Source organism: Sapajus apella, unplaced genomic scaffold (assembly GCF_009761245.1).
Source record: "Sapajus apella isolate SASKATOON/1434 unplaced genomic scaffold, GSC_monkey_1.0 scaffold44, whole genome shotgun sequence".
Taxonomy (NCBI): domain Eukaryota; kingdom Metazoa; phylum Chordata; class Mammalia; order Primates; family Cebidae; genus Sapajus; species Sapajus apella.
In genome coordinates, this window is record NW_022436984.1 from 5,728,768 (window position 1) to 5,740,263 (window position 11,496).

Below are 11,496 nucleotides of genomic sequence, written 5' to 3' on the forward strand. Positions count from 1 at the left end.
TATTTTTTTTTTTTTTTCTTTTGGAGGCAGGGTCTCACTCTGTTGCCCAGGCTGTAGTGCACTGACACAATATAGTTCACTGCAGCCTGAAACCCTCCAGGCTCAGGTGATCCTCCCACCTCAGCCTTCCTGGTAGCTGGGACTACAGGCATACACCATCATGCCTGGCTAATTATTTTATTTTTTTTTGTAGAGATGAGGTTTCACCATGTTGCCTAAGCTGGTCTTGAACTCTGGGCTCAAGCGATCCACCTGCTTTGGCCTCCCAAAGTGCTGGGATTACAGGCATGAGCCACCATGCCCAGCCTTAAAACCATTCTTAGCTAACAAATCATACAAAAATAGTATATGAGTCAGTGGACTAGGACCCCTGTTCTAGGCATGAGATTTCACTTCTTGATAATAGTAAGCAACAGGAAACTCAAAGAAAAAGAAAACTTTTAAACAAAAAACAGTAATATAAGAAAAATGTTCTTATCTGTTTTCTGGCTCTTTTCAATATTCTGACATCATTTGAAATTAACGTATCTAACAGAAATTATGTAAGTTTTTACCTTTTTATGTCTTTTGAGGAATTGCAGCAAAATATTTATTCCTATGTTTTTATTCAAGTTTGTTGATTCCGAAATACCATGACTGATTATTTTTTGGTTAGGTTAGGATAAACTTACATAGATATTTTCAGCTACATTTCCACAGCCAGCCTGAGTAGTAGATGGTTGATGCTGTCAGGTATGCACTCAGATTATTAGCTATGATGATAAAATAAACTTAGAACATGCAACTCCAGAGCACTAGTTACGGCTCCATCTCTTTTCTCTCATTCAAGAAAATACAATTAATTAAATATAGTTGTATGAGAAACATATTATCTTAGTGTCTACTGTAATTTGCATTAAAAGCCTACATTATGTAAAATCTTTTGGTTTTACTGGTTAAAAATTACCAGTAACACCTCCCATAGTGAAATAGGGTAGTGATTAAGAACTGTTACTTTGCAAAATAAAAAATGTAATCTTGAGAGTATATTTTGTAACTCTGGATAAACAAATTTTCTTGTTGCCAGAGCTTAAATCCTGTTCAGATAGTTGACTCAGAAATAGTAGCCAATGCATATATTTTTAGAACATTTTGGCTACTCTGAGGCAGATAAAATTTGGGGTTAAAAAAGATTCGCATCCATTAACGTACAGAAAATGGTCGGGTACAGTGGCTCACGCCTATAATCCCAGCACTTTCGGAGGCCAAGGTGGGAGGATTGTGTGAGCCTAAGAGTTCAAGACTAGACTGGGCAACATAGGGCGAGGCTATCTCTACAAAAAAAATAAAATAAATTAACTGGGCCTGTTGGCATGCTCCTGTATTCTCAACTACTCGGAAGGCTGAAATAGGAGGATCACTTGAGCCTGGAAGGTCCAGGCAGCAGTGAACCATGGTCATGCCACTGCATTCCAGCCTGGGTGACAGAGTGAGGTGCTATCTTAAAAAGTAAATAAATAGGCCAGGTGTGATGGCTCACGCCTGTAATCCCAGCACTTTGGGAGGCTGAGGTGGGCGGATCATGAGGTCAGGAGTTTGAGACCAGTTGGATCAATATGATGAAACTGCACCTCTATTGAAAATACAAAAATTAGCTGGGTGTGGTTGCATGCGCCTGTAATCCCAGTTACACAGGAGGCTGAGGCAGGAGAATCGCTTAAACCCTGGAGTCGAGGCTGCAGTAAGCTGACATTATGCCATTGCACTCCAGCCTGGGCAAAAGAGTACAACTTTGTCTCAAAAAAAAAAAAAAAAAAAGTAAAGTACAGAGCAAAAACAAAAAAGACTAATGAATTTTGTAAAGAACAAGTTGCACTCTTTTAAGTTCCCTTTCACATGTGTAAACTATTGTTCATGGGCAATATGCAAGAAATTGAACATTTTCCAGTTATTCCTAAAGAAGGAATATTCTCTTCCAAGCATTTATAAATTGTATGTGCTCTCAAAGTTAATGTGTCTCTCTTAATGTAATGATTTGTATTGAATAGGTCCATTTAGATCATTGTACTTGGTTTTGCCTTTCAACAATTTAAACTGCAAAATGTATGTATTTTTAAGTGCCTGACTTTTATATTTTACAGAACTGAAACCAGAACAGGTGAAGAATATGTCTGCCAGTGAGGTATAGTATTTTACAATGATTTTTTTCTTTGTTTTGGTCCTCTATATCGTAAGACATATACACATGAGTGTGTGTGTGTGTGTGTGTGTGTGTGTGTGCGCATGCGTGCAATTTTTTTGTTTTGTTTTGTTTTTAAGACTGAGTCTGGCTCCATGTCAGCTCACTGCAACCTCCACCTCCTGGATTCAAGCTATTCTCCTGCCTCAGCCTCCCAAGTAGCTGGGTCTACAGACGTGCACCACCACCCCAACTAATTTTTGTATTTTTAGTAGAGAGTGTGTTTCACCATGTTGGCCAATCTGGTCTTGAACTCCTGACCTCAAGTGATCCACCAAACATGGCCTCCCAAAGTGCTGGAATTACAGGCTTGAGCCACCACATCTGATGGTTTTTTTTTTTTTTTTTTTGAGACACAGGGTCTTGCTTTGTTCCCAGGCTGGAGTGCAATGGTGCAGTCATGGCTGACTATAGCCTTGACCTCTTGGTCTCAAGCACTCCTCTTGCCTCAAACTCTGCAGTAGCTGGGACTATAGGTAAATGTCACAACGTCCCACTAATTTTTAAATTTTCTGTAGAGATGAGGTCTTGTCCTGTTGTCCAGTGTGGCCTCAGACTCTTGGCCTCAAGTAATCCTCCTGCTTCAGCCTGTCAGAATGCTGGGGACTAATTTTTTTTTAAAATGGATTTTTCTAGTTTAGTTAATTAGAAGCTAGAAAAAATGAAAAATGAACTTTGCTTCATTTCAAAATATGGAAGCCTATGAAATTAGTCTCAAATTTTTCTTTGGTAATGGACAAAACATATATACATAGTCATTAAGTCATTTTCTACCAAATCATATTATGTAAATACTGAACAGAAAAAAATTATGGGCGGGTGTGGTGGCTTACACCTGTAATCCCAGAACTTTGAGAGGCCAAGGTGGGGAGATCACTTGAGGTCAGGAGTTCAAGACCAGCCAGCCCAAGATGGCAAAACCCTGTCTCTATCAAAAATTTAAAAAAGGCTAGGCGCGGTAGCTCTCACCTGTAATCCAAGCACTTTGGAGGCCAAGGCAAGTGGATCACCTGAGGTCGGGAGTTCAAGACGAGCCTGACCAACATGGTGAAACCCCGTCTTAAAAAAAAAAAATTAATTAATTTTTAAAAAATTAGCTGGGCGGCTGGGCGCGGTGGCTCAAGCCTGTAATCCCAGCACTTTGGGAGGCCGAGGCGGGTGGATCATGAGGTCAAGAGATCGAGACCATCCTGGTCAACATGGTGAAACCCCGTCTCTACTAAAAATACAAAAAATTAGCTGGGCATGGTGGTGCGTGCCTGTAATCCCAGCTACTCAGGAGGCTGAGGCAGGAGAATTGCCTGAACCCAGGAGGCGGAGGTTGCGGTGAGCCGAGATCGTGCCATTGCACTCCAGCCTGGGTAACAAGAGCGAAACTCCGTCTCAAAAAAAAAAAAATTAGCTGGGCATGGTGGCGCATCCCTGTGGTCCTGGCTACTCGGGAGGCTAAGGCAGAAGAATCACTTGAACTTAGGAGGCAGAAGTTGCAGTGAGCCAAGATTGGGCCATTGCTCTCCAGCCTGGGTTACACAGTGAGACCCTGTCTCAAAAAAAAATTATATGAAACTTGAGGGGTTTTGTACATTATAAAAATAACATAACTATAGGTTAAACTTTAATGATGTTCTATTTTTTCAATAATCTTTTTTTTTCTTTAAATGCAATACAATTACTACTGTAATATAATTTATTACCTTTATTTTATTTATTTATTTTTGAGGTGGAGTCTCACTCTGTCGCCCAGTGGCACGACACTGCAACTTTTGCCTCTGGGTTTAAGCAGTTTCCTGCCTCAGCCTCCCGAGTGGCTGGGATTATAGATGCCTGCCACAATGCCTGGCTAATTTTTTTATTTTTAATAGAGACAAGGTTTCACGATCGTGGCCAGGCTGCTCTTGAACTCCTGATCTTGTGATCCACCTGTCTCAGCCTCCCAAATTACTGGGATTACAGGTGTGAGCCACCACACTGGGCCTATTTTTCTTTTCTTTTTTTTTTTTTGAGAAGGACTCACACTCTTTCTCCCAGGCTGGAGTGCAGTGGTGCAATCTTGGCTTACTACAGCTTCTGCCTCCCAGGTTCAAGCAAGTCTTCTGCCTCAGCCTCCTAGGTAGCTGTGATTACAGGCACATGCCACCATGCTCAGCTAATTTTTTTTTTTTTTAATATATTTTTAGTAGAGGGGTTGGCCAGGTGGGTCTCAAACTCTTGACCAATTTATTACCTTTTCTTAATATGGAAAATCCCCTTATGAGATGCTGAAGCATTTCATTTGAAAAAAGTTGCAGGTAAGATATAAAATTGGGTCTGCAGAATGGTCATAACTATGTGAGCAAACTTTTAAAATCAGGCCTGAATTACAGTCAGCCCTTCCTATCTGTGGATTCTGCATTCGTGAATTCAACCAACTGCAGATCAAAAATACTTGAGGGGGGAAAAGCATCCTTGTTGAACATGTACAGACTTTTATTCTTATCATTATTCCCTAAACAATATAGTATAAAAACTATTGGCTGGGTGTGGTGGCTCATGCCTGTAATCCCCAGTACTTTGGGATGCCGAGCCAGGCTGGTCACGAGGTCAAGAGATCGAGACCATCCTGGCCAACATGGTGAAACCCCCGTCTCTACTAAAAATACAAAAAAAGTTAGCTGGGCATGGTGGCGCATGCCTGTAATCCCAACTACTTGGGAGGGTGAGGCAAGAGAATCACTTGAACCTGGGAGGCAGAGGTTGCAGTGAGCCAAGATTGCACCACTACACTCCAGCCTGGCGACAGAGCAAGACTCCGTCTTAAACACACACACACACACACACACACACAAAACAACAACAACTATTCACATTGCATTTATATTGTATCAGGTATTACAGGTAATCTAGAGATGATTTAAAGTATACAGGACTGTGTAGGTTATATGCAAATAGTACACCATTTTAATATAAGGGACTTTAAGTGTTTGTGGATTTTGCTATCTGTAGGGGTCCTGGAACCAATTTCCCAGAAATACTGAGGGACAGCTGTATATTTGTAACTTGTTTTTTATTTCCCTAATTTCAGCAGTTGTTCAGGCTGACAGTGAACTGTTAACATAGATAATGAGTGTATTCAAGTACATTTTGGAGTCTTTTTTTCCCCAAGCTTTTAGACTCCTGTCAGATGAGGCATCCTACTTGAATTTTTTTTTTAAGAAAGCTTTTAGTTTTCTAACCTTTATCTTATTAATTTAGTTTAGTTTAGTTTTTGGGATAGTGTCTCACTTGGTCACCCAGGCTGGAGTGCAGTCGTGCAGTCATAGCTCACTGCACCCTTGAACTCCTGGGCTCAATTGATCCTCCTGCCTCAACCTTTTAAGTAGCTGGGACTACCGGCATGCACCACCACACTCAGATAATTTTTTTAATTTCATGTAGAGATGGGGTCTCACTCTGTTACCCAGGCTGGTCTCAAATTCCTGGCCTCAAGCATTCCTCCCACTTTAACTTACCAACGTACTAGGGTTACAGGTGTGAGCCACTGTGCCAGGCTTGAAAATTTTTAATCCCACACATAAAAATATAATTGTATCCACCATTTTTGTTATTGTTATTGTTGTTGTTGAGATGACGTCTTGCTCTTGTTGCCCAGGCTGGAGTGCAATGCCACGATCTCAGGTCACCGCAACCTCCGTCTCCCAGGTTCAAGCAGTTCTCCAGCCTCAGCCTCCCAAGTAGCTGGGATTACAGGCATGCACCACCATGCCCGATGAATTTTTGTATTTTTAGTAGAGACACGGTTTTTCTGTGTTGATCAGGTTGGTCTCGAACTCTTGACCTCAGGTGATCCACCTGCCTCAGCCTCCCAAAGTGCTGGGATTACAGGTGTGAGCCACCGCCCTCAGCCTGTATCTAACATTTTTAAAAGTCATAACATTATTTATTAAAAGTTTAGATGGTAAAACTAAAAATTAAAGCTTAATAAAACTACTGAATGATTTACAAGGAAGAATATTACTGGTACCTTTTGTAACCATCCCATTAATTATATATATTCAGGTTATATTGTTACAATTTTTGTTTTTACTGTATACTTTCATTCAGTTGTTTCTTTTTAATCTAGTAGTTTTGTTATTAATAATTTGATAATGACCTTTAGCTGTTATTCCTTACTTATGAGTTAATATTTATAAAGCACTTAAAATAGCTGGCACATAGTAAACACTATGTAAAAATCCATTAAATAACTTTAAAAAATAGAAAGCCGACAGTGGCATTTTTATTATAAAGATCAAGGTAACTTTCATTCCCATTTATGGGATAAGAGGTAAACACAAGTAATTTGCTCTCTAAACATGTACAGTGGAATTTTATATACCCATTATTTGATGCAACTTTAATACCAAAGTGTATTGCCAGGTTCCAGTGAATATATATAAATTTAGATAAGAAAACCCAACTTGGCTGGGCATGGTGGCTCACGCCTGTAATCCCAGCACTTTGGGAGGCCAAGGCAGGCGGATCACAAGGTCAGGAGTTCGAGACCAGCCTGGCCAATATGGTGAAACCCTACATCTACTAAAAATAAAAAAATTAGCCAGACATGGTGGTGGGCACCTGTAGTCCCAGCTACTTGGGAGGCTGAGGCAGGAGAATCACTTGAACTCAGGAGGCAGGAGTTGCAGTGAGCTGAGATCGTGCCACTACATTCCAGCCTGGGTGACAGAGCAAGATTCCATTTCAAAAAAAAGAAAAACCCAACCCCAACTTTTCTTCTACAGTTTATAATAGAAGAAGTTCAAATAATTGGTTTGGAATTTCTGCATTTTTAAGGGTTTGTACTAAAATTGTTGGTTATAAATTGGGGTACTTTGTTTTTTAAGTATAATGTGTATCTGATTTAACTTTATTAATTCCTTTATTATTTTGTTTTTATAAGACAACTTTGCTATGTATTTCCCCCCTTAACTGAAGTAGCTACTAGCTGCTTTTTTTCCTGTTGTATACATTAGTCTCTTACTAACCTTAAAATACCATATAAATTTCATATATATACATATACCAAAATATACACTTAAATTAGAATTACATCATCAACTTTTAAAACCTTAATTTCTGGCCAGGTATGGTGGTTCATGCCTGTAATCCCAGCATTTTGGGAGGCCAAGGCAGTTGGATCCCTTGAGCTCAGGAGTTTAAGACCAACCTGGACAACATGGTGAAACCCCATCTCTACAAAAATTACAAAAAGTTAGCTGGGCATGGTGGCACACACCTATAGTTCTAACTACGTAGGAGGCTGAAGTGGGAGGATCCCTTAAGCCCAGGAGGCAGAGGTTGCAGTGAACAGAAATCGTGCCACTGCACTCCAGCCTGGGTGACAGTGAGATGCTGTCTCAAAACAAAAACTTTAATTTTTATAACAAATTTTATTTAATAATATCATGCTTAATACCCTTATTACATTCATCATTCTTCTATACTTTGGCCTTTAGGAAGAGCCAGGGTGTGTTTTACAGTTAAATAGGAAACAGGTAGGGTTCATAATAGTGTTTTTGGGGTTTTCGTGGGGAGTGAAGGTTGTTGGGTATTTTGTTTTTGTTTTTGTTTTTTTGAGACACCCAGGCTGAAGTGCATTGGCATGCTCATTGCTCACTGCAGCCTCAACCTCCCAGACTCAAGCAATCTTCCCACCTCAGCTTCCCTAGTAGCTGACACTACAAGGGTGCACCACCATGCCCAGCTAATTTTTGTATGTTTTGTAGAGATGAGGCTTTGCCATGTTGCCAAGGCTGGTCTTGAACTCCTGGACTCAAGTGATCCACTCGCCTCAGCCTCCCAAAGTTCTGGGATTACAGGTGTGAGTCACTGCACCAGCCTATATTTTAACTATATATTTTTTTCTTTTTGGCTTAAGTTTTTCATATTAGTTTACAAGTTGCAAGTATTTTCTTTATGCTCATGGAGCTATCAAAGATGATTCGAAGTTAGATTGGGTTTTTAATAGTAATTTTAAAAATATGGATAAAATGTCAGGTTGAAATTTTGTTAAAAGTTCCTCAACTTCTTATTTTTGGGCCAAAATACAGATGTACTGTAGTAATGATTTTTAACATAGGTCATTTGTGCCAAACTTCATTTTCCCTTAAATTTTTTTTTTTTTTTTTTTTTTTGAGAGGGAGTTTCACACGTTGCCCACACTGGAGTGAAATGGTGCAATCTCCGCTCACTGCAACCTCCGCCTCCCAGGTTCAAGTGATTCTCCTGCCTCAGCATCCCAGGTAGCTAGGATTACAGGCACCTGCCACCACGCCTGATTTTTATATTTTTAGTAGAGACAGAGTTTCACCATGTTGGCTAGGCTGGTCTAGAACTCTTGACCTCAGGTGATCCACCTGCCTCAGCCTAGCAAAGTGCTGGAATTATAGGTGTAAGCCACTGCATCTGGCCAAAATTTTTATTTTTCTATTTGCTGGACTCTTTGAACCTATCCATTTTGCCTTTTAAAAGTACTTAGGTATAAATATAGATATTCATTAACTCAGCATTGTTTTAATCTGTATTTCTAAAGGCTATTTAAAATGTCAGAAGATCAGACCAAATTAATTCAAAAATGCATACTTGAGGCTGGGGCACAGTGGCTGACGTCCATAATCCCAGCATTTTGGGAGCCTGAGGTGGACGGATCACCTGAGGTTAGGAGTTTGAGACCAGCCTGGCCATCATGGTGAAACCCCGTCTCTACTAAAAATACAAAACTCAGCTGGGCATGGTGGCATGCGCCTGTAATCCCAGCTACTCAGGAGGCTGAGGAAGGAGAATGGCTTGAACCTGGGAGGTGGAGGTTGCATATCTGAGTGGTGAAATTGTGATTCTTTTTTTCTCTTTGTCTCTATTTTGTGAACTTTTCTATAGTGAGTGTGTTTTGTTTTTATATTGGAAAAATATTGTGTTTTCAAATGTTATACCTATGAAACTAAACACAAGTAATAAGAATATTAGTATATCATTTAATGTGGTTTCTCATGTAGCAGGTCAGCATAAAAAATATATTTAAATGGCTGACATAATTTTCTAAGAATACATATGCATATTTTTTATAACATTATTAAACAGCAGCACCATTACTTTAATCCATCATTTCATTAACCACTATATACCTGTTCATCATTTGTATTGTCATGTGTTTTTTAAAAATCTAGATGAGAAATATTCGATTATCTGACTTCACTGAATCCTTGAAAAAGATAAAACGCAGCGTCAGCCCTCAAACTTTAGAAGCGTACATACGTTGGAACAAGGACTTTGGAGATACCACTGTTTAAGGAAATATCTTTGTAAAAAAACTGCAGAACATTTTACTTAACAAAAGAGAAACACAAGATCTTCAATGAACAGTCATCAGCTACAGAAACAGCCTAAGTTTACAGGACTTTTCAGAGTCTTACATATTTGTGCACCAAACTTGAAGATGAACCAGAAAACAAACTTAAACAAAATACACAATGCAAATGGAATTTTTTGTTGTTTAAGGCCTTTCCTTGATGGTCACTGTTATCCCAATGGACATTGTAAGTTAGAGCACAACAAAAACTGATTCTGGTCTTCTTTACCAATATAATCATAATGTAAATAATCATTTGTATATTGTGTGTTGCAGATGAAAGTATTCCAGAGACAGTGAATGGTAGAAGACACAAGAACCTTTGGTTGTTTGTCTTCTGATGTCTTTTTCTTAAAATATTAATTTCTCCTACTTTTCTTTCCTATTGTTGTCTTAACTGTGGGCGATTGGAATGCCAAACACTCTTAAATTTATTTTCTTTTTTTTTTTTTTTTTTAATAAATTCAGTGTGCCAAATGAAACTTTTTTCCTAAGTAACTGTAATAGGAAAAAGTTTATTTTGAGAATTCGTTCTTCATAAATCTATAGACATTAAACAATTGTTGTGTTCTTTTTACCTTTTATTTTTCTATTACCTTGCTACCAAACAATTTAGATAGCAATATAATAGCAACAAAGCAAATCTGGTAGAATAGAGAAGGTTTGAAGGTTTGAGTTACTCTGTCATGTAACATGTAGATCAGTCCTCATGTGACCTGCAGTATTTTTTTTTTAAGTATTTGTCAGAAATCTATTGTAGACTGTTAACTTCTTCCTTATGGTATTTATTTTCTGAAAGAATTATTCTGATATTTAAGAGAGCCAATTTTAACTGCTATGAAAATGTTTCCAGTGCAAGAGAAGGGAAATACTAGGAACTAAGACATTTCTAATTTATTGCTTATTACTTTCCTAATGTTTACAGGATAATTATAAGCCAGTGAAACTACTGTCTTTTATTCTTGATAATTATTAATCCCTTCAATGAAACTTTTAAAAACTGAAATTTTATACATGGCATACATTTTTCTAGGTTCCTTGTGCTTGCTCTATTAATTCAAAAGTTCTAGTTCTAGTCTGATCTGCCTTTTGTTCTCCCAAAATGTATAGTAATTCTGTTTCTCGTTTGTATAAATATGCCTGGATTTTTATTATAAAAATGTCATTGTAGGGAGTAGAGACTCATATCATGGCCTTTTAAATATTGTAATAAAGGCAAATAGATATTTGCCCTTAGTTTACTGGTTAAAAGTTTGTTTACAGAACTTTTCTCTGGTGCTTAAATGATGCTATGTAAAATGTCATGGGTAGGAAGAATATTTGTAGTAGTAACAAAAATTTTTCATTTTGGAAAGATTTCTTAGGTTTTGAAAGAGTATATTAAAATAAAATCTTGTCCCTACTAGGTAAGAACCTTATAATGAAGACATACATTCTTCTTAATTTTATTCTTGCTCTTTTTAAAGATTTGTCTGAATATAGAAGATGCATGATTTCTTAGGATCATATGCTTTTTGTAGCCATAAGTTAAATCATGTCTCTTCTCATCATGACTTTGGAACTCCCTGAATAACAAAAGTGAGAGTTGAGATAAATAGGGGAAAAAATTTTTTTAAGCCAGAACTATGCATATTTTAGGTGATGGGTAGTATCCTTTTAAGGTCTCAAACATTACAGCATCAATTATAAATTATTAATATTGAAAGGTAGTAATGAAATATATATGATGAAAAGAGTTGAGAAATTCTAAATTAAGACATTTCAGTTAAGCTCATAAAAATTTCATTTTATCTTTGGGAGGCCAAAACATGTGGATCATGAGGTCAGGCGTTTGAGACCAGCCTGGCCAACATGGTGAAACCCCGTCTCTACTAAAAATACAAAAAATTAGTCAGGCGTGGTGGCACACGCCTGTAAT

The 11,496-nt window shown here is 38.2% G+C and overlaps 1 protein-coding gene across 1 annotated transcript in view; it reads left to right on the forward strand.

The window, feature by feature from the left end:
• Positions 1–10,996, forward strand: part of SPAST (spastin) — a 79,665-nt gene extending 68,669 nt beyond the window's left edge. The window contains exons 15-16 of the mRNA XM_032301238.1: positions 2,110–2,161; positions 9,397–10,996. Of these exons, the coding sequence (XP_032157129.1) occupies positions 2,110–2,161; positions 9,397–9,519 (175 nt within the window). The 3' untranslated portion in view covers positions 9,520–10,996. The remainder of the gene's footprint in view (positions 1–2,109; positions 2,162–9,396) is intronic.
• The last annotated feature ends 500 nt before the right edge of the window (positions 10,997–11,496 follow it).